This window comes from Hyperoodon ampullatus (genome assembly GCF_949752795.1).
Source record: "Hyperoodon ampullatus genome assembly, chromosome: 7".
Classification (NCBI taxonomy): domain Eukaryota; kingdom Metazoa; phylum Chordata; class Mammalia; order Artiodactyla; family Ziphiidae; genus Hyperoodon; species Hyperoodon ampullatus.
The window spans coordinates 50,524,968-50,549,300 of record NC_136920.1 but is presented as its reverse complement, the minus strand read 5'-3'; the positions used below and the strand labels follow the sequence as shown (position 1 = coordinate 50,549,300).

At 37.8% G+C, this 24,333-nt stretch overlaps 1 protein-coding gene across 1 annotated transcript in view; it reads right to left on the bottom strand.

Annotated features, from left to right (window-relative positions):
* Positions 1–2,570: 2,570 nt before the first annotated feature.
* PRCP (prolylcarboxypeptidase) overlaps positions 2,571–24,333 on the bottom strand; it is a gene marked incomplete at its 5' end in the record, with an annotated part of 70,670 nt that continues 48,907 nt past the window's right edge. The window contains 4 exons of the mRNA XM_079707635.1: positions 2,571–2,988; positions 3,090–3,306; positions 11,703–11,890; positions 12,835–12,999. Of these exons, the coding sequence (XP_079563761.1) occupies positions 3,090–3,306; positions 11,703–11,890; positions 12,835–12,999 (570 nt within the window). The 3' untranslated portion in view covers positions 2,571–2,988. The remainder of the gene's footprint in view (positions 2,989–3,089; positions 3,307–11,702; positions 11,891–12,834; positions 13,000–24,333) is intronic.

Below are 24,333 nucleotides of genomic sequence, written 5' to 3'. Positions count from 1 at the left end.
TGGTTGAACACCTGTGTTCCAAGAAACACTGTTTGATAGATAAACACTGAATTGCTTGAGCTGCTCTTCCTCCACCTCATCCTAAATAGTGTGTCTCTGAAGCCATGCATTTATGATCTTATCCCTCCCTAACCATCTGAGAGTTGCGGGCTTGTGAGATGGTACAGCCTCAGGGGCCTGAGGACACCATTCTGGGAAGTCGTCACAGGCCTTCTGCGAGCAGAGAAGAGGAAGCTGATCTGCTGAGATGAAGCAGCCATGTGAAGGAAGCGTTCGGCAGGGCTCCCCTACTCAAATGGGATCAGGTAGGACAACAGGAGTGAGGAGAACTGAAGGCACATGCCTTGTCTGAGGAATTCAAATTCAGAATTCTCTTAACTAGTGGTGCTCAAGGTGTGATTCCCCAGCGTCATCTGGAAACTTGTTAAAAATGCAACTTCTCGGGATCCACCCCAAGACATATTACAACCTCTGGATGGGGCTCAACAATCAATGTTTTAACAAGCCCCTCGGGTAATTCTGATGCACATGCACACTTTAGACTGCTAACCAAACTACAAATAAGAGAAGCAAATCGCATGCACTGGTTGACAACTGGTGACCTCTGCTGTAAGCACAGAAAGTAGCAGTCTTGACTTTTAATGACTTTCCAGACCCTAATTCCATTCTTTCACAATTCCTCATTACCCAAGTCCTGGAGCTATTCCTGCATAGCTTCAATAAATTCCCTCTTTTGCTTAAGCTGGTTTAATGAGGTTTTGTTGCTTGAATTCAAACAAAGATTCAAGCTACACCAATAAGGTGAAAGCAACAAAACAACAACAACAAACAAACCTGAATGCAAAGCTGGGTTCTGCTAAAAATGAGCTGTGAGGCCTTAGACAAGTCCCTTCTCTCTGGGCCACAATGCCATCACCTATGAATGATGTGGTTGGACTGGATGACATCAAGTTGCCTTCAGAACTCTCTAATATACTAGACTAGACATTGGCTCCTCTGGATAATCTCTTGACTCTACAGATCCCTTAAGAAAGATCTCTAAATTTCTTTAGTTCTGCCCATTGACTCTAGGTAGTTAGAGTAACAAAGACACAGAATAAAAAACACTCCAACTCTCTGTGTCTCTCTTTCCTGGTCTTCAAAAGCATCATCTAATAATTAGAGGGATGCTTTAATTAAGACTTATTTGATGCTTCAATTCTTTTTCAATTTAAAATTAAATTTTAGCATATTATAATTAGGCCAACTTTAGTTAAGGTTGCTATCTGTCATGAAATGTACATAGAAAAAACATGTACATAAAAAACAGTCATTTTTTGAAAACTTGTCTCTTCACAAAAGTGCAACTCATCCAAACAATCAATATTAAGTGAGTGGCAAAGTATTTTAAAGATTTTAAGTAAAAAAGGTTTCAATGAAAATATCCTAAAATCAATATAGCCTAAAATAAATAGTAAGAATATCCTCCATTAAGCCCATAAACCCTGCAGTATATAACTTCTTAGTTGACAAAGAATAAAACTAGTATTGTCTTGACCCTTAAATTCCCACCCCAGCAGACTTTTCTCTGATGCCGAAATGAAAATAGTGACCAAATGCTTTGATGAACAACTTATTACAATGAGAACTGAAGGCTTCCAAAACCAGACAAAGATTTTTCTGTATCTCCCAGATGCCAGGGAAAGTAGGGGAGTATTTCAGTCTCCCACCCAAGAATGAACATTATATCTGCATTTTATAAAAAAAAAAAAAAATAAGTGCTTTAGAAATACTCAAGCTCAAGATACAGTTTTTAAAAAGCAGAAAATGTTCCCAAGGCAGAGTGAAGAAAAAAAATACTGAGAGAAAATAAAAGGAAACAAGGGAAAAGAAATCTTTCAACAGAGTAGAAACTGTTAGTCTCTCTCTCTGTCCCTGAAAGGTTTTGATCCAACCCTATTTGTTATCCTAGAAAAGCTCTTCTGAAGAAAGGTCTCAGTGTAAGAACTGCTTGAAAGAAGCCAACCCCTTGGAAATAGGAATGGCTCAGCCATTTATTAATGTCAAATATGCTGCCTGCATGAATTAGTCAGCTTGTCTTTTGGAAGCCATACAGAAAAGTTCTGTGCACCTGCCTCTTAGTGTCCTGACACTTCTGGCTTTAATGACAGCATAACAATCACCAGAAAATAAAATTTAAAAACCAAAATGTTGAACATAATTATATTCTACCTTCTGAATAGCTGATTCATCAGTTTTTAAAGGCTTCTTACTGAAGTATCATCAGTAACCACAGAATATAACTTGCTCAGATGTAAAAAGAAAAGGAAAACAGAGTCATTTTCCTAAACTGGCAAAACCTGACCAAACGACCACAAAACTGACCTCAGAAACAAAGCGAAATGGAGCAGAAAAAGGCCAGATTTCTTACTGGCAGTACCATGGTGGCAAATATCCCAGAACTAAGAAAAGCTGCCAAATAGAAGAGAGAAAATTAAAGAACTTTACAAAAACAGCCAAGCCCAGTGCACACAGTATTCCCAACAGCTGGAGTGAGCTTCAGAAGCAACACACAGGTATAAGGTCCAGCCCTATTCTTTATTTACAGCACAGTTCAAAGTCATTAAATCAAGCACAAAAGAAATGGTTCCCATTTCCTGGTTTGGCACTGGATATCCTTCCTACCAGCTGCAATTACATCATTTTTATCCATCTTCTGCTTTTCCTTTTGGGAAAGTAGAGGAGGGGCTAGTGACAAATGGGCCAAAGAGACTTCAACTTCGAAACCAATAAATCCCTGCTTTCAGAGAAACCAAGGAAGTGACTCCCCCTCTTGTGAAAGGCAGTCAATACTCTGCTCCAGTTATCAAGGCCACTGATGGTGTGGGAAAGCTGTCATGAAGAGATTCTTCCTGGAGGTGGCACAAAGATGGCAAGGACTCAGGTCATTGGATGGCTGTTATCACCACCATCACGTTCTCTTCTATCTCAACCTTCACCACACCAAATCTAATAAACAAGGGAAAGTAATTATGTACAGAAAACCAAAGTGAATGGAAGTGCGGGTGGAATGAACTTAAAAGAAGAAACTGAAAATGATCGAACGTTACTCAGTGCATCTTTCTCAGACTTGCATAGAAATCTTTGATCCACTGCTTCATGTGTCTAACTTCCAAGGAGCGGGCTAATAGCACAGTGACGGGATCAAAGGCATTGTTGGCTCGGAGATCTAGATGATGCGCTCCCTCTGGGATGACGATCGCAAGTAAGGTGTCTGTAATATCCTTAGTTACTCCACCTCCTGACCACGGGTCTATTTCCCCATTGCTAAGTGAGGGAAAAAAAAAAAACAGATTATTAGTTTTTTATACCTACACAAATATAAGATAGGAGAAATCTACTATATGCATAACACCTAAAATTATAAGCTTATAACCTGGTGGATTTGATCTGAGGATTTAATCTGTCATATAGAAAGGTGCTTTATCCTGGAGTTTGACAATATTTCTGCAAGCAGGTACAGAAATAGGACCAGAGAAGACTGAAGGTGATGTCCCATGAATCAACCTAGATTGTACTGGGACTTGGAATTTAGAAGACTGAATTCCAATCCTGGCTTCATCACTCAAAAGCTGTATGGCCTTACACAAGTTACCTGACTCAGTCTCCTTATCTGTAAAGTAGAGTTAACAAGGCCTACCTCATAAGGTTGCTTCAAGGGTTAAATCAGATGCTACATGTGGATATGTTTAATAAGTGTCAGGCACATAGGAGTCCTTCAATTAAAGCCAGTCTCCTTCTTTCCTAAGACCCAAATACCAAAGTGATACAGAAAAATTTCCATATTTAAAAATGTTAATTATCTCTTGGCTCTTTAAAAGAAAAACAAACCTTCATTTTTTAAAAAAAATGTCCCTCTTAGTATAGTACTTTGGGAAATAGGGTGGTAGGACTGAAAAAAACTGCTCTGAATCTAGAATCAGAACTTTTGGGCATTACTCAAGATACTCATTTTACATTAGCTTTAAAATTAAGGAAATGCTATTAGGTTATTAGTCCTGGCTGGTTCACATAACACATTTCAGAATGATGTAAACAGGATCAGTTATTGAAACAGGATATTTAGTTTAGCTGAAAAAAAAGCCAATACAAACACAGACAGCATCCCTAATAATATTTGTTAACAGCTTTGTTGAGATATAATTCATCTCCCACAAAAGGGACACATATCGTACACATTAAATGGCTTTTAGTGTATTCAGAGATATGCAACCATCATCACGATCAATTTTAGAACATTTTCATCACCCCCAAGAGAAACCTATACTCACAGGCAGTCAAATCCCCATTCCCCTCTACTACTTCCCCTCACTCTCAGCCCCAGGCAACCACTAATCTACTTTCTATCTCTATAGATTTGCCTATTCTGGACATCTCATATAAATGGAATTATATAATGGGTGTTTTCTGTGATTGGCTTCTTTCACTTTGACATATTTTTGTTTCATCCATGTTGTAGCACGTATCAGTACCTTTTTCCTTTTTATTGCCAAAAATATTCTATTGTATATGGATATGCCACATTTATTTATCCATTCATCAGATGCACATTTGTGTTGTTTCCACTTTTTGGCTATTATGAATATTACTCCTATGAACATTTGTGTACAAGTTTTTACATGGATGAATATTTTCATTTCTTTTGGGTATATAACTAGGAATGGAATTTCTGGGATATATAATGACTTAACCTTTTGATGAACTGCCAAACTGTTTCCCAAAGTGAGTGCACTATTTTATACTCCCACAAACAACATCTGAGGGTTCTAAATTCCCTGTATCTTCACCAACATTTATTATGTGTCTTTTTTATTATAGTCATCCTATGTGGGTGTGAAATGGAATCTCATTGTGGTCTTGATTTGCATTTCCCAAATGACTGATGGTATTGAGAATTTTTTTCATGTGCTGATTGGCCATTTGTATATCTTTTTTTGAAAAAAATGTTTACTCAGATCCTTGCTCAATTTTAAATTGAATTATCAATTAAATCATTTGATCCATCTTGAGTTAATTTTTTTGTATAGTCTGAAATAGGGATCCAGCTTTATTCTTTTGCCTGTGAATATCCAGTTTTCCCAGCATCATTTCTTAAAAAAAACTATTCTTTCCTCAATGAATTGTCTTAGCATTCTTGTCAAAAATCAATTAACAACACAGATAAGGGCTGACTTCTAGACTATCAATTCTCTTCCACTGATCTATATGTCTACGTTTATGCCACTATCACACTGTATTGATTACGGTAGCTTTATACAAAGTTTGAAATCAGGAAGTATGAGTTCTTCAAATTTGTTCTTCCTTTTCAAGATTGATTTAGCTATTCTGGGTCCCTTGCATTTTTAGATGAACTTTAAGATCAGTCTGTCAATTTCTGACTGGTTTAAAGTTCACAAAGCCTTTCATATTTGACCTCACATTATACCAACCATGTGAGGTAGGTTTAATTACAACTCTTAGAGATGAGAAAACTAATGCCTAGTGAAGTTAGAAGGCTTACTCAAATCAAGCCTCTGAGATACAAACTCAGGTCTTTAGCTCAAATCAAGCCTCTGAGATACAAACTCAGATCCTGTAACCCTATTCCAATGCTCATTTTATACTACATTGCATTTCATGGACACATGATTGCTGTTGGAAATCAATAGCACATACCATCTTGGCTTGTGTGGTGCAGAGTAAGAAGAGCACAAACTTCGGGATCAGACACACCTGGGTTCCAGTCCCAGGTCTGCCTCTCATCTTCCTAATCTCATGGAAGCTTAGATTCCTCAGGATATAACAGGGGCTGAAACACCTGGATTTAAGTACCTGGCCCATGGTAGGTATTAGGTCACTTTTCCCCGTACAGCACCTCTTGGTATGTCTATCTATAAATCACTTGAAATCACTTACAGAACATTTTAATGTGTGTTCTGACATTTGTTTAATGCACATTCTATTTTGCTGATATTGTTACAAAGCCTGGAATAACAAATCTTCAAGGTCATATTATCAGACATATGAAATTATTTCCGTAATTTGCATAATCATTTAAGAAAAACCCTCTCATCTATAAGTACGATCTATACACAAATGACTATCAAATAATATCTTTAGCCAGGACCTTTCCCCTAAACTTCAGGACCAATATTCAATTATATACTTGACATTTTTACATGGCAGTCTAATGAGACATCTCAAGCTTTCAGGTCCGAAACGGAGCTCTTTATACTCTCCAACTCCCAGCCAGCCCTGCCACTATCTTCCCAATCTCTGTCAATGGCAACCTTATCTTTCCAGTTGCTGGGCCAAAAACGTGTTATTTTTTAATCTCTCTTTCATATCTAATCTGTTGACAAATCCTGTCAGCTATAAATTCAAATATACCCAGAATTTAAACTCTTACCACCCCACTGCCACTGCTCTGGTCTAAGTCACCGTTATCTCTAGCCTGAAGAGCCTTTTAACTGATCTTCCTACTTCTACTCTTGTCTCCCTGCAATCTAGTATCAATACAGCAGCCAATTTGATGCTGTTAAAATCTGAATCAGATTCTGTCACTCCTCTGCTTAAAACACTCCAAGTTTTCCCATTTCCTTCAGAGTAAAAACCAAACATGCAGGACCTACAAGTCTCTAAATGATCTGGGCCCTCTGCTGCGTCTCTGATTTCATCTCTTGCTACTCTCTCCCTCCTTAACTCCACTCCAGCCACACTGACCTTCTCACTGTACCTGGAGGAGAACATGCTGGGACATTTACCTCTCAAGGCCTTTGCCTCTGCTTACCTCTCTGCTTGGAGTATTCTTAGCCCACCGAACTCGTGGCTAGCTAGCTCCTTCCTCCACATCACTATTCAAAAGTCACCCCTTGGTGAGGTCTTCCTTACTCATCTCATCTAAAACTTCAAACTTCTCCCCACCCCCACCAACATTTCATAACCCTCTTCCCCTTATTTATTTTTTTCCCTTAGCACTTATCTCCTTCTAACATGCTTATAAGTGCTATCTTGTTCATTATCCATCTCTCAAACTAGAACTCCCCAAGGGCAGGGCTTTTTACCTGTTCTATTACTGTATCTTCAGCACCTGGCACACAGTAGGAGCCATACAAATATTTATCGAATGAGTGAAAAAAGAATGTATCTAGTTATTTGTGGCCTTACATCAGATGCCCTACACAAAAGAGATCTACAAATACACGCATGCAAGTTTAGGAACATGTAAATCACTTCAGTACTTTTTACATGGGAAAGCAGAGTTCACCTAAGTGATTCATATAAATAGATAGAGACTGACCTTCAGCTATGTGTAATACTGGCAAGAAACAATGAACTAAGTCAGCAGACCTAAGTTTTATACCTTAGTAAGCCACATGACTTTGGGCAAGTCACCTGACCCCTCTGAACCTTAATTCTCATGTGTATTACCACAAAAAAAATTTTTTTAAGATAATGCCCCTCACTTACAGAGATATTGTGAGACCCAAGTTGAATAATTTATGTGGAAATAAGGTATAAACTATAAAACACATGAATGTGCAGCATTATTATAGTTATTATCATATTCTATAAGCATAAGAAGTGTTAATACTTCTGAGAGGTAAAAGAATAATGAAAAGGGATGCAATAGCATTTCTCACAGAAATTTGGTCAGAAAACTAATGCAATCAATTTTCTAGGTAAATGTACAAATTAAAAAAGAAATAAGCATTTAGGTACGTTAAATACATGTGTATTTGAAAAGCAAGTTTAAAACCCCTGTTCTACCCTCACCACACTTTTAACCACATTTTTCTTCTTAAAAAAAATTAATTCAATTGCAACTTAACAACATCATTCTTGGGGAAAAAAAATCACTCCAAAAATGTACTTTTTTTGGGGGGGTTTGCTAAAAACAAGAGGAAAAACTCACATGCAAAATAGGAGCCTTATTTTTCAACTATGAGATAAATTTTTAAAGTAAACTACACAAGGGGTTGGATTCTCTTAAGTGAACAAATGGCCTTTATCATTATTGCAATTTGACAGGACCAACCCAGATAGGAAACTCTCCATTATTTGCAAAACAAAAAAGCTATCCCAACAGCCACATAATAAGCAAACTGCATTTGATTTAAAAGGTCATCTGAATCAGCCTAGTGGCTTAGCAACAGTGTTTGGAGTTGCTGAGAGACCTAAGATGCACATGGACTTGAATTTCTTGGTCCTAGACATGTGAAAGCTAAACCAGTCACTGGGAAATTTACAGGAAAAAAGAAATACTGGCTTTCATGAGAGAATCTAGATGCCTGGATAAAATTCCCAACAGTGAGCCTCACTTAATTGCTGGCAACAATTAATTTGCCTGAGAAATGATGTTAAAGTAACCAGTTTCTCAGAGACTCCTTTTTGAACTTATATTTAAATAACTGAAAATGACCACTTGTGAGATAATTTCTTACCAACTGGAGTTGGGGAAAAAATAAATCCAACAAAACCACTGTGGAATAAGAAAATTGCTGAAATGGAACTATTTATAGCTACTATTAAATCCTCATTCATTCAACACATTTACTGAGTGCCTACTATGTGTCAGGTACTGACTGGGTACAGGTGACTTAACCATGAACAGACAAAACCTCTGCCCTCACAGTGCTCACTTCTATGATTATCTACTCCTCGAAGTAACTCTGGCAGGTAGTCATTATTTCTAACTCATAAAAATTGGCAATTTGGGCTTCCCTGGTGGCGCAGTGGTTGAGAGTCCGCCTGCCGATGCAGGGGACATGGGTTCGTGCCCCGGTCCGGGAGGATCCCACATACCGCGGAGCGGCTGGGCTCGTGAGCCATGGCCGCTGAGCCTGCGCGTCCGGAGCCTGTGCTCCGCAACGGGAGAGACCACAACAGTGAGAGGCCCGCATACCGCAAAAAAAAAAAAAAAAAAAAAAAAATTGGCAATTTGCCTGAGACCATGCAGCTAATTCAGGGTAGAAGCAGAATGGCACCCAGGTCTCCCTGACTTCAAAGCCCAAGCTCTTAACTGGCAAATCTCTAATCCGACAATTAAAAACAGACTGAATTTTCTAACCAGAAAAGCAGTCACAGTTGGATTTGTGTGAGGTGACTTGAGAGAAGCATGAACATAAAATACACTTTCCACATGGTTCCTTGGACATTTTCTTACTCATCAACCAGTAATGTTTTCTAGCTGATAGCCACTAAGTAGACAGAACAGAGACACCTAAAACTGCTCTTTTACTTTCAGAATATGCTTTCTTCAGAAAAGCAGTAGAATTTTGAATTTTTAAATAACTTAAGTTTTACATAGAATTCTTCACACCTAGAAGCATATGGGAAAAGATTTCTTTTTAAAAGTAGACTTGCCACTGCACAAAGATAAACCAGCATTTTCATATAGTTCTGCCTTTAAACTTCCACATGCCTCTGAAGCCTTTCTGAGCTTTATATCAGTCCTCATCCTTATCAAACATATTAGGCATTCACTATGTGCCAGTCACTGTAGCAGGTGCTAAAGGCACAGAGATGATTAAGACAAAGTCTCTGTCTTTGAGAAGTTTACAGTCTCATGGGGCAGATAAAACACAAACAGATAATTTCCACACAGGGCGCTAAAGGATAGTCACAGGCCTTAGCGGAGCTAAGTGTGTGGGGGAAACCTAACCTCCCTGGAGGTGTCAGGGAAGGTTTCTTGGAGGATGCCCGAGCCTTAGGAAAAACAAAAAAGAGGAAGGAAAGGACATTCAGGGACAGATAGTCCCCTGTTGGCTAGAAGGTAAAGTACAGGCTGAGAGTATACTTCCATTTATTCATTCAACATACATTTTTTGAGCATATATATTTGCTAGGTTCGGGCCAAGTACTTCACTAGGTTAAATTTTTTAAGCAACACAACAACTCTGTGGGTGACTTTACAGAAGAGAAAACTGAGGGTCAAAGAGCTTAAGTAATTTAAGACAGCTCATTCTGCCTTTGCACAACTCTGTTAGGAAGTCCTTTCTTACACTGAGCTAGAAGTTTTTAACACTGAGCCATAATTTCCACCTACTGGCTTCAGTTCTACTCCCCAACCTTTTTTCACAAAATCTATCCTTTCCCCCGATGATGATGATGATGATGATGACGACGACGATTGTTATTTTGATACCCTGAGGAAAACAGTATAAAAGGACAAGTGGATCACTAAAATACTCATCTGTAATGGTTGAATCCAATAAAAAAGGATAATGTATTTGACAAAAACTCAGATATTAAAACCTTTATACAAGGATTTAAAGACTCCACTTTAAAATTCAACTTGAACTTCAGCTTTGAGCTTACAGCATCAGCACGCTAGAGAAATCCAGATAAATACTATATGGAGGTAAGGTCCTAAAGAAAAACAAGAACATGACAAAGTACTTCCTCCTCTGAGGCAACAAAGATGACCTTGGACACCCAAGGCTTATACGTAAGCCTTTTTCAGTCCTCTCAGTGCTTTCATGTTTTCCTGATTTCAAACATCCTAACTTGGCAGTTCCCTTAAATACCTTAAATATACTTATTTGCTCAACTGTAACTTCATAAGGCTGAGATGAAAAGTATAGTTTTGAAGACTCCTATTGAGGACAAGGAAAACAATTTCAGGAAATTAAAAAGAATCTTTAAACTTTCCATATAGTGGGGGCAGGTACCCTACTGAGTGAGAAAATAGCATGAACCCAATAAGACAGAGGCTCTTTTGCAAAATGGGCAGTGCCACTGGCCTAAACCCAGAGAGTGATCCTTCAGTCAAAAAGCATTCCTCACTCCTAAAAGCTATTGGCCATGTCTAGAAGGTCAAATGTGACTCTGTTTAGAAGAGTTTGTAAAAGAATGACATTTACAATTTAAACAATAGGTCCAGGTTAAGGGATATGTACGGGTAACTCTCTGCTATCTCCATATAGATTTGGGGAAATTTTTTAATTAAATGATTGCTATTTTAATAACTAACAACCTAATATTCAAGCCAAAACATGGAAATTTTGAAGTCGCAATCAGACACATAGAGTCTACTCAATTAACTCCAATGTGAACCAATAGCAAATATGACACTACTAGTGCAGCAGTGTAACAGAAGAACAAACACGGGTTTTGTAGTCAGACATGCCAAGGTTGAAAACTGACTTTATCACTTGGTAACTAAAACAAAGCTGGATGAGTTTTGGCAAGTGACTGCTCACAGTGACCTTCACTTTTCTCCTCAGTAAAAAAGGGACTATAAAAACTGCTTCCAAGGGTTGTTGTGAGAATTGAATTAAGTAATTTATTTAAAGCGCCTCATACAGTGCCTGGGACAGAACAGAGTGGGCACTTCAAAAGTGTTTGTTAAATATATATTAAAATTTTTTATTATCATTGATAACAATGGTAACACAAATTGAGAACAACAGATGATGCTTCATTTTGTGTTGGAGAGTATTTTTTCAATATTTTAACTTTGTTGCTGTTGTTTTTAAGCCTTTAAGCATACTGGTAATAGAGCAAAAATTCATATCACCTCTCAGCATCCTCTGTCTTTCAAGGAGTAGAAAAACATGATGGATACCATTACTGTATTCTATATCGTTGTAACTGTGCAGCATTTTCCTGGTTCTCTTTTCTCAGCTATTCTAAAAATGTCTCCGTCAACCAAAGTTTTCTTTGGATCAGCAAAAATTCACCTGAAAATGATGTTCGTGTGTGAACTGATGTTTTTGCCTCCATACATAGTAGGGATCCAAGAGGGCCTCGGTCTCACACCCCACTGTTTAAAACAGTCATCAGAAAATTCCTTAAAGTTCCACGAGTGAGGTTCGAACATGTCATCAATACCATTAGAACAGAAGGGCATGACCATTTCTGTGCAGGTCTGAAAAAGCAAACCAGGAGAGATTCCAGTGAGAAGATGAAGCATAAAATGTTAAAGAAATTGACCAAGGTCGTACAGCTTGCAAGCAGTAAAGCCAGGGTTTGAACTCAGGAAGTCTGGCTTCAGAGCCCCTGTTCTTTATGCCATACCACCTCTCATTATTCCTGGAAAGGCTCAGCTGAGAAGTCACAGAAGTTGGGGCTATACATTCCTTCTTTGCAAACTGCTTCATTTCACATCTATTATCATATTTAATCCTCAAAACAACTCTGGAGGAAAAGTATTACTATTTTTATTACTAGTCTCACTGTACAGATGAAGGAAGTAATGGAGGATCAGACAGAATCAAGTTAGACTTCCCCTTCTTTTCTGTGTCCATAAAATGCTACCTTTATAGGACTTACCAAGATCTATTGTAACATTGGTTTAGTTACCTATCATTTCCACCAAGCTATAGTTGATGATTAGATCGTATCTCATTTACCTTTGTGTCTCTGGAGCCTAGAAAAGTGCCTGACTTGTGGTAAGTACTCAGAATATATTCTGTGATGATTAAATACCAAACTGAACTAGTATATATAGTATATATAAGACAGATAAACAACGAGGTCCTACTCTATAGCACAGGGAACTATATTCAATATCCTGTGATAAACCATAATGGGAAAGAATATGAAAAAGAATATATATATGTATAACTGAGTCAATTTGCTGTATAGCAGAAATTAACACAACATTGTAAATCAACTTTACTTCAGTAAAATAAAAAAAAATGGAATTGGTATTTAATGAATGTATGAATGAGGAAACTTATCCATAGTCTCAAAGTATAAGGTAACAGAACTCAGATTTGGATCCAGGTGATAAAATCTTGCAAATTCTCTGTTATAGCACAATCATATCAGTGAAAACTAAGTTCCACTTGGGGAAATACACACACTTACCTGATAGCTCCAACCCAGGGCTCCCAGACTGCTGGTTGCTGTCTCTGATATATTCAGGCATCTCGCCTGGCCTGAATAATTGTAATATACATTCAGAGCTTGGAAAATATTCTGCAGCAGCCATGTATCAGATACATTGGGATTTTTCAAATACTGGCACACTACCTGTCATTTTAGAGAGATAAAAGGGAGAAGAGTCAAATATAAATATAAAATTACAGTTTAATAAAACGAAGAAATATGAGTTTGATTTGATCATAAAACAATCTTAAGCATCTAACGGCATTGCCTGACAATTTCTATCTATTGCATATAACCACCTTCATAAATGAATAAACCTTTCAAATTACTCCCCAAACTATAGAAATAAACCAAAGTAATTTGCATGGTATGCAAAGTCCTCCCCACTTACCACTCTAGGTTTATCTTCTGCAGCCTTTGCTCCTGCCTAGCAAAACCATTCCCACCACACCAACTTCTTTCCCTCCTGCCTTCGCTCACACTGAAATGCCCTTTTCCCACTCCACTATTGCCTGGCAAACACCAACTCATCTTCTTCAACGCAGCTCAAGTGTCACCTCCTCTATGAGGCCATTGTTGCCTATGCCCTCAAGTCAGGGAGAACTAAATCACTCCCTTCTTTGTGCCTCCTCATCCTGTGCTTATTTCTATCAGAGCTGATAGCGCACTCATTTGATTCCAGAATGTCTCCTTTGGCACTTAGCAAGGCATCTGGCAGCTAAATGTTTGCTGAATGAATGACTATATTTTTATGAAAATGCAAAATTTATGAAATTTCTTTTAGAAAAACTACACCAAGCTCCTACATCTGTAACATTATAAGAAGCATATCAGGCAGCTCCCCAGTTCAAAATACTCCTAACCCTCGACTATAATCAGAGCTAAAAGTCACAGGTAATACTTGGGGTTGGGAGCGAAGGCAGGACTGACTAGTCAGGGACATGGGGAAATTTCAAGGTTATGAAAATATTTCTTATCTTCATAGGGGTCTGGATTATACAACAAACAACACACAATTTGTATGTAAATTTTACCTCAAAAAATTATAAACAAATATTGAACTCTAAATAGTGATGTTAAAGCTGAAGTATTCAGTCTATATTTCATTTATTTCTGCTCTAATCTTTATTTCTTTCCTTCTACTGACTTGGAGCTTCACTTGTTCATTTTCTAGTTCCTTGAGGTATAAATTTAGATTGTTTATTTGAGACTTTTCTTGTTTCTTGAGGTAGGCATTTATCACTATGAACTTCCCTCCCAGAGTGCTTCTGCTGCATCCCATAAATTTTGGTATGTTACATTTCCATTTTCATTTGTCTCAAGGTATTTTTTAAATTTCTCTTTTAATTTCTTCTTTGACCCATTGGTTGTTCAATAGCATGTTGCTTTATCTCCAAATATTTGTGAATTTTCCAGTTTTCTTTGTGTAATTTTATTTCTAGATTCATACCACTGTGGTTGGAAATGATGCTTCATATGATTTCAATCCTCTTAAATTTACTAAGACTTGTTTGTGGCCTAACATTTGATCTATCTTAGAAAATGTTCTATGTGCACTTGAGAAGAATGTATATTCTGTTGCTTTGAGATAGAATGTTCTATAAATATCTGTTAAGTCCATCTAGTCTAATGTGCTGTTTAAAACCAATGCTTCCTTATTGATTTTCTGCCTGGATAATCTATCTATTGATGTTAGTGGGGTATTAAAGTCGCCTACTGTTCATGTACTGCTGTCTATTTCTCCCTTTAGGTCTGTTAATATCTGCTTTACATATTTAGGTTCTCCTATTTTGGGCACATAAATACTTACAAATGTTATATATTCTTGTTGAATTGACTCCCTTATCATTATGTAACACACTTCTTTGTGTATCATTATAGTCTTTATTTTAAAGTCTATTTTGTCTAATATAAGTATAGCTACCCCAGCTTTCTTTTGGTTTCCATTTGCATGGAATATCATTTTCCATCCCTTCACTTTCAGTCTGTTTGTGTCCTTACATCTAAAGTGAGTCTCTTATAGGCAACATATTGATGGGTCTTGGTTTTTTATTCATTCAACCACTCTATGTCTGTTGATTAGAGAATTTGGTCCATTTACGTTTAAAGTAATTATTAATATGTATGTGCTTATTGGCATTTTGTTCATTGTTTTCTGGCTGTTTACGTAGCTCTTCTAGCTCCTTTCTTTCTTTTTCTCTTGCTCTCTTCCTTTGTGGCTTGATGACTTTCTTTAGTGGTATGTTTATATTCCTCTCTCTTTATCTTTTGTATATTTACTATAAGTTTTTGTTTTGTGGTTACCATGAGGCTTACATATAACAATTTATATCAATAAAAGTCTATTTTAAGTTGATAACAACTTAAGTTTGATCCCATTGAAAAGCTCAACATTATTACTCCCCCATTTTATAATTCTGAAGTCACATTCTACATCTTTTTCTCTTGTGTATCCTTAACAAGTTACTGTAATCAGTTATTTTTACTACCTTTGATTTTTTTGGCCTTCATACTAGCTTTGTAAGTAATGAATCCACTACCTTTACTATATATTTGCCTTTCCAGTGAGACTTATTCTTTCATATGAGTTCTTGTTACTACTTAGCGCCCTTTCTTTTCAGTTTAAAGAAGTCCCTTTTAACATTTCTTATAAGGCTGGCTTAATGGTGATGAACTCCTTTAGCTTTTGTTTGTCTGGTAAACTCTATCTCTCCTTCACTTCTGAATGATAAATGCCAGGTAGAGTATTCTTAGTTGAAAGGTTTTTTCTTTCAGCACCTTATATACTGTGTCTTTCCCTTCTGGCCTGCAAAGTTTCTGCTAAAAAATCTGCTCATAGTCTTATGGGAGCTCCCTTGCCTGTAACAAATTGCTTTTTCTTGTTGTTTTTTAATATTTTCTCCTTGTCTTTAACTTTTGACATTTTAATTATAATGTGTCTTGGTATGGGTCTGTTTGGATTCCTCTTATTTGGAACTCTCTGGGATTCCTGGATCTGGAAGATTAGGGAAGCTTTCACCTATTATTTCTTCAAATAAGATTTCTGCCCCTTTCTCTCTCTCTTCTCCTTCTGGGAACCCTATGATGTGAATGTTAAACCACCTGATGTAAATGTTAGTCTATAAGTCCCTTAAGCTATTTTCACTTTTTTTCATTCTGCTGCTCTGACTGGGTAAGTCCTACTGCCCTGTCTTTGTGTTGACTGATCCTGTCTTCTGTTTCATCTAATCTGCTGTCAAACCCCTCCAGTGTAATTTTTTTCAGTTATTGCATTCTTCAGCTTTGTGACTTCTACGTGGTACTTTTTTATATTTTCCATCTCTTTGCTGAAATTCTGTGTTCATCCATTCTTGCTCCCCAGTTCAGTGAGCATCCTTATGACCATTACTTTGAACTCTTTATCAGGTAAATTAACATCTCTCTCATTAAGATTTTTTTCTGAGGTTTTATCGTGTTCTTTCATTTGGAATATATTCCTCTATTTCTTCATTTTGTTTGACTCTCTGTGTTAGTTTCTATATAGTAGAAACAACCATCTCTCCCAGTCATGAAGGAGTGGCCTCGTGTAGGAGATGGACCTTGTTGTTCAACCCTGCCTTAGTTCTTGGGTGTCTTTCAAACCTTTGTGCTTATCCAAACAGCCTATTATATTTTTAATAACTCCAAGTAGTTGAGGACATGCCAAAACCTGTCAGCATCCCAAAAGGGAGGATCTTAGCCCTTTCATTCAGGATGACTAGAAGCCAGGCCCTCAAGCACCAGCTTTTAAAAGTATGCAAATATATACAGTGCTGTGGGGCTGCAAGCATGAGCCCTGTTGGCCACCAGAGTCAGGTGATCTGGAAGTGTCCACTGGGCAGTCACAAAAAACAGGGCTCCAGATGAGTGTATAAGCTCTTTTCTAGGTGATATCAGCAAGCTGAAGCAAGGCAGAGGGAAAGCACCAAGATGGCATCCATGGCTTATATTCCTTAAGAGCAGCTTTGCAGGCCACTAGATACGTGTTAAACCTGAAGCCTGCCCCTCAGGCAGAAGCTCCAAACAAGCAAAGAAGTCTCCTTCACAAAAAGACTAGGGGGTGTACCTCAGTCTGCTGTCTATGCAGTGCCCTGAGGGTGGCAGCCTGACAAGAACCATATCTCCAATAGCATAGTCCCATGGGACTCAGGAATGTAAGCCCCACCCCCCCCAGCAACCAGAGCCAGGTGATCAAGGGGTGTCCCCTGGGTGGGAGCCACAAAAACTGGGGTGCCAGACATAAAAACCAGGGCACCAGACAAATGTAAAGCTCCCCTCCAGGAAACACTGGCAGTCTGGAGCATGGCAATAGAAAAAAAATTAATAAAACTAAGACCTGGATTTTGAAAAATAAAATTAGCAAATCTTTAGCCAGAGTGACCAAGAAAAAAAGAGAGAGAACTCAAATAAATAAAATCAGAAATGAAAGAGGAGATACTACAGATACTACAGATCCTGTGTACTTCTGATACCACAGAAATACAAAGAATCATGACAGAGTACTATAAACAATTATATGTCATCAAATTCAACAACCTAGAAGAAATGCATAAATTCCTAGAAACATGCAGCCTATCATGACTGAATCATGGGGGACTTCCCTGGAGGTCCAGGGGTTAAGACTCCACATTTCCCCTGCAAAGGATATAGGTTCAATCTCTGGTTGGGTAATTAAGATCTCACATGCCGTGCAGTACAGCCAAAAAAAAAAAGACTGAATCATGATAAAACAGAAAATCCAAACAGGCTGAATACTAGTACGGAGATTGAATCAGTAAACAAAAACCTTCACAAAAACCAAAAGTCTAGGACCAGATGGTTTCACAGGTGAATTCTACCAACATTCAAGGAAGAATTAATATCAATCCTTCCTAAACTCTTCCAAAAAAATAGAAAAGGAGGGAACACTTCCAAGTTCATTTTACAAGGCCAGAATTACCCTGATACCAAAACTACATAAGAATGCCACAAGAAAAGAAAATTACAGGCCAATATCCCTGATGACCATAGATGCAAAAATCCTCAACAAAATATTAGCAAACCAAATTCAATGATACACTAAAAGGATCATACACCATGATCAAGTAGGATTTATCCAGGGAAGCAAGGATGGTTCAACATCAACATATCAGTCAATGTGAACCACCATATTAACAAAATAAAGGATAAAAATCATATGATCATCTTAATAGATGCAAAAGAAGTATTTGACAAAGTTCAACATCTATTTATGATTAAAAATAAAAACTCTCAACAAACTAGGTATAGAGGGGACATACTTCAACATAATAAAGGTTGTATATGACAAGCCCAGAGCAAACATCATACTCACAGTGAAAAGCTGAAAGCTTTTACTCTAAGATCAGGAACAAGACAAGGATGCCCACTCTCACCACTTTTATTCAACATACTATTGGAAGTCCTAGCCAGAGCAATTAGGTAAGAAAAAGAAAAGGCATCTAAATCTGAAAGGAATAAGTAAAACTACCTCTATTTGCAGATGACATGATATTATATGTGAAAAACCATAAAGGCTCCATCAAAAAACTGTTAGAGAAAATTCCCTGGCAGTCCAGTGGTTAGGACTCCACACTTGAACTGCAGGAGGCATGGGTTCAATCCCTGGTCAGGGAACTAAGATCCCACAAGCTGTGTGGTGTGGCCAAAAAAAAGCTGTTAGAAAAATTAATGAATTTATTAAGAAAAATTAATGAATTCAGTAAAGTTGCAAGAAACAAAACCAACATACAAAAATCTTCTGTGTTTCTATATACTAATAATGAACTATCAGAAAGAGAAATTAAGAAAACAATCCCATTTAAAATTACATCAAAAAGAATAAAATACCTGGGAGGAGGTATTTTAGACATGTAAGACCTATATATTAAAAAATACAAGACATTAATGAAAAAATTGAAGAAGACACAAATAAATGAAAATATATTTCATGCTCATGGACTGGAAGAATTGATATTGTTAAAATATCCATACACAAAGCAATATACAGATTCAATGCTATCCTTATCAAAATTCCAATGACATTTTTCACAGAAATAAAATTTAAAATTCTAAAATTTGTGTGGAACCATAAAAGACCCCAAATGGCCAAAGCAATCTTGAGAAAGAATAATGGTAAAGGCATCACACTCTCTGATTTCAAACTATATTACAAACCTGTATTAATTAAAACAATATGGGGCTTCCCTGGTGGTGCAGTGGTTGAGAGTCCGCCTGCCAATGCAGGGGACACGGGTTCGTGCCCCGGTCCGGGAAGATCCCACATGACGCGGAGCGGCTGGGCCCGTGAGCCATGGCCGCTAAGCCTGCGCGTCCGGAGCCTGTGCTCCGCAACCAGAGAGGCCACAACAGTGAGAGGCCCGTGTACCACAAAACAAAACAAAACAAAACAAAACAATATGGTACTGGCATAAAAACAGACACATAGATCAATGGAACAGAACAGAGAGACCAGAAATAAACCCATGCATATATGGTCAATTAACTTATGACAAACAAGTCAAGAATATACAATGGAGGGCTTCCCTGGTGGCGCAGTGGTTAAGAATCTGCCTGCCAATGCAGGGGACACAGGTTCAAGCCCTGGTCCGGGAAGATCCCACATGCTGCGGACCAACTAAGCCTGTGTGCCACAACTACTGAGCCTGTGCTCCAGAGCCTGTGAGCCACAACTCCTGAAGCCTGGGCGCCTAGAGCCCACGCTCTGCAACAAGAGAAGCCACCACAATGAGAAGCCCGCGCACCACAACGAAGAGTAGCCCCTGCTCACCGCAGCTAGAGAAAGCCCGCGTGCAGGAACAAAGACCCAATGCAGCCAAAAATAAATAAATAAAATTTTAAAAAATATACAATGGGGAAAAGATAGTCTCTTCAATAAACAGTGTTGGGAACATTGGACGGCCACATGCAAAATAATGAAACTGGATGACTATCTTACACCAGACACAAAAATTAACTCAAAGTGAATGACTTGCATGTAAGACCTGAAACCATAAAACGCATAGAAGAAAACATAGGTGGTAAGCTCCTTGACATAGGTCTTGGCAATGATTTTTTTTAATCTGACACCAAAAACAAAAGCAACAAAAGCAAAAATAAACAAGTGGGATTTCATCAAACTAAAAGCCTCCTGCATAGCAAAGGAAACCATCAACAAATGAAAAGGCAACCTACTGAATGGGAGAAAATATCTGCAAATCATATATCTGATAAAGGGCTAACGTCCGAAATATATAAAGAACTCATACAACGCAACAGCAAAAAAAAAAAAAAAAAATCCGATTAAAAATGGGCAGAAGATCTGAATAGACAGTTTTCCAAAGAAGACATACAGATGGCCAACAGTTATATGAAAAGTTGCTCTACATCATTAATCAAAAGGAAAATGCAAATCAAGAGTACAATGAGATATCACCTCACATCTATTAGAATGGCTATTATAAAAATGACAAGTGTTGGCAAGAATGTGGAGAAAAGGGAACCCTGTGCACTGTTGGTAGGAATGTAAACTGGTACACCACTTTGAAAACAGTATGGAGGCTTCCTCAAAAACTTAAAACTAGAAATGCCATATAATCCGGCAATTCCACTTCTGGGTATTTACCCAAAGAAAACAAAAACACTAATCCAAAAAGATATATGCATCTCCACATTCATTGCAGCATTATTTACAATGGCCAAGATATGGAAACAACCTAAATGTTCATCAATGGATGAATGAATAAAGGAGATATGGTACATGTATACAGTGGAATATTATTAAGCCATAAAAAAAGAATGAAATCTTGCCATTTGTGACAACATGGGTAGACTTTAAGGGCATTATGCTAAGTGAAATCAGTCAGACAGAGAAAGACAAATACTATATGATCTATCTCTCTTATATGTAGAATCCAAAAAAAAAATTTTTTTTTTTAATTTAAAAAACCATGCTGGGATTTCCTTGGTGGTACAGTGGTTAAGAATCCGCCTGCCAATGCAGGGGACATGGGTTTTATCCCTGGTCCGGGAAGATCCCACATGCCGCAGAGCAACTAAGCCTGTGCGTGAAAACTACTGAAGCCCATGCACCTAGAGCCCGTGCTCCGCAGCAAGAGATGCCACCACAATGAGAAACCCGTGCACCACAACAAAGAGTAGCCCCCGCTTGCCGCAACCAGAGAAAGCCCACGTGCAACAAAGAAGACCCAACACAGCTAAAAATAAATAAATAAATTTATATGTAAAAAAAAGAAACAGAACTGAACTAAACTGAAAGCTGCAAAAACCTATCAAGCCTAAAGCAATAAGGAAATGCACGTTGAAGAAAAAAGGCAAAAGATTGTTTTACTATTCTGACAACTCTCAATTATTCATGGTAAGTCAAAAATACCTAATTGCATAGCCCTTTTCTCAGAAAATGTTCCTAAGAAATATGCCAATTAGATATACTCAAGAATATATGGAAATCAAGAACCAATCATAGAATTTATTCAACTATCTAATGCCAACAGTTGATCAGCATTCTTTCCTGCATGTGGACACCCCCACTGGACTTAGCTCTTTCAAAATGCAGCACAAAACTACGGAGTAGACCCATGCAATGCAGAGAAGAGCATTATGTTCAAGCACAGCATGGTAGATGAGGCCGGGTGACAGTGCAAGCTGGGCAGGGGGAGAAGGGAGTGCTGATATGCAGCAACAAGTGGCCTAAAACTCTCGAAGAGAACAGTAACAAGTGAGTGTGACTCACATGCTGGCATCAGATCCCCTCTCAGAGCTAGAACACTGGGCCTCTGTCAGGCAAAGAAAAGGAGTCCCTATGAATAGCCATCTCTGCAAACAGCAGTTACTGTCACTCCCTAAGAGACACAAGCATGGCTGGGGACTGGCACCAGCTGACAATACTTGGGTTTTGGCAGCCCCACTTACACAGAGAGAACATCCTGGTCAGAAACTTGGCCTCTGCTGATAGAAATTCCATGTCCAGATTAAGGGCAATCCTGGGCCCACTGTCCTCTGTGAGGTCAGAGCACCCTTGGAGTACTGTGTCCAATTCTGAGCACCACACTCTAATAAGGTCACTGACCAACATGAGGAAATTCAGAGGGGAGCAGTCAGGATGGGGAGTTGAGGAATAGTTGAAGAAACTCTATAATTGGTCATTTGAATCATTCCCAATCTTTTACTATTGCAAGTAAGGCTACAATAAATATCCTTGGGGCTAAACCTATCTATCTATCTATCTATCTATCTACCTATCTACCCTTGTCTTCCTGAGATAAATTCTTAGAGGAATTACTGGTTTGAAGGAAATAAACATTTTTAAGGCCTTTGCTACATCATGTCAAACTGCCTTATAGGAAGGAAGTACCAGTTGATAATTCTACCCGTATGATAGAGAGAAGGCCTGAAAAATATCACTTAAAATTTGTTTACAAATATTTAAAATAAGAGAATTTTGTTATTTTAGGTGTTTCTAAATTTCCTCTCTAACTCAAAGATTCTGTGAGTCTAAGCATCATCCTCTAGATAAAAGACACACTCTCTACATTTCTCTATGTACAGTTGACCCTTGAAAAACACAGGTTTGAACTGGGTGGGTCCATTTATACAAGGATTTTTTTCCATAAATATATAGTCAGCCCTCCATATCCACAAGTTTGGCATCCATGGATGGACATTTCCACCTGAGGTTGATTGAATTCACGGATGGGAAACCCATGGATACAGAGGCCCACTGACTATACTACACCGTTTTATATAAGGGACTTGAGCTTCCATGGATTCTGGTATACACAGGGGCTCCTGGAACCAATCCCCTGAGGATACCATGGATACTGAGGGAAGACCGTATTCCATTAAGAATTTTAGTAGCCAAGAGTAAATAAAGTTTTCCCCAAAATACTTAAATTATACTAGCAAAACCTCAGCACTATTCCCATGCTTATTCAAAGACTAATAATTCAACAGGATATATTCATATACTTTTATTAAAGATCTATAGGATACACAAAATACTTACGTAAATATTAAGCTGAACCATATGAAATTGCCATGTTTATAAGTCAAACACAAATACTGGCATTTTTGGTTCAACCTCATATAATACTTCAGCTTAAGCCTGATAATTTGCAGGTATTACCCATCTGATGAGGGCAAGCACTTAGTCTGTTGATTATTTACTTAGGGACTGTGATCTAATCAGACAAGGAAAGATTCTCTGCCAACCACTTCCATCCGAAATACTCAGCACTAAGGTAGGCCCTGTACTACACTTTCCATTTATTTTGTAGACACTAGCAAACAGTGTCTTCTAAACAATTTCTACAAAAGGCACAGCATTCCTACTTAGACTATAAATCTACTGATAAGGGGGCAGCTGGGGCTGAGTCTGCTAGTAAAACTATTGACTATTCCTTGAGGTCAGGTGCTTTCCCTACAATGACCCAGGGAGAAACATATAATAACCATCTGCATTTCACAGGGAAGGAAATAAGCTCAGAAAGGTCTGCTACAGATACACAAACTTAAAACTGTGAATATAAGTTCTGAACCCAAACTTTGGCTACAAAGTCCTGGTATATGAATGTCTCTTTGACATCATATAATAACAATTATATGCATATAACTAGCATCAACTTAGTACTTACTATACACCAGGTCCTATTAAATCCTCATAATGACCCTAAGAAGCATTATAATTACTATTATCCCCATTTTGCAGTTGAGGAAATTAAAGCACAGAGAGGTTAAGAAACTTCTCCAAAGTCAAACAGCCAGGAAGTAGCAGAACGGGGATTCAAATGCAGACCCACTCTGAAGCTTCCATTTGTAACCACTACACTACACTCAACCTAGAAGTTATAATATAAGAGACAAATAACAACACGAACAGTACCTAAACATACCTGTAGCCTCATGCTTAATTTTTTAAACAAATATTTTTTTATTCTTAGATTATATTTTTCTAAGTTTATTTGTTTTAGGTAGAAACTTAGATAGAAGGGATTCTGTGGCAATATAAAATTATAAAACTTCTTATTATGCAATAGTGAAAAGGAAACTGTAAAAGAGTAGAGCAAAATGAGGTTCAGGAAATGGACAGACTTAATTCACTTTCTACTTCCTAGAACAAATGTGAACATTCAGGAAAAATGTAAAAAGAGCCTAAGAGGTCCATTTTAATAATTCTGTTTTAAAGAGTGTAGAAATTATGGAGATAGTAGAACATTGTAATCTTAGTACCAAACTAATCAGCTCTGTACCCAAATATTTAGGTTCTGCCCTTTGACGCATGTACACCAGAGAAAGTGAAGATAATGAATTGTTTAAAAGCTTTAAGTGTCCCTCTACCTATGAGGATAAGCATTTGAATAAGAGAGAAAAAGAAGGCAAAGAAAATGTTTTTAAAGAAGAAGGAAAGAAGATAGGTTAAAAAAAAAAAAAAAAAGACCAATCTCT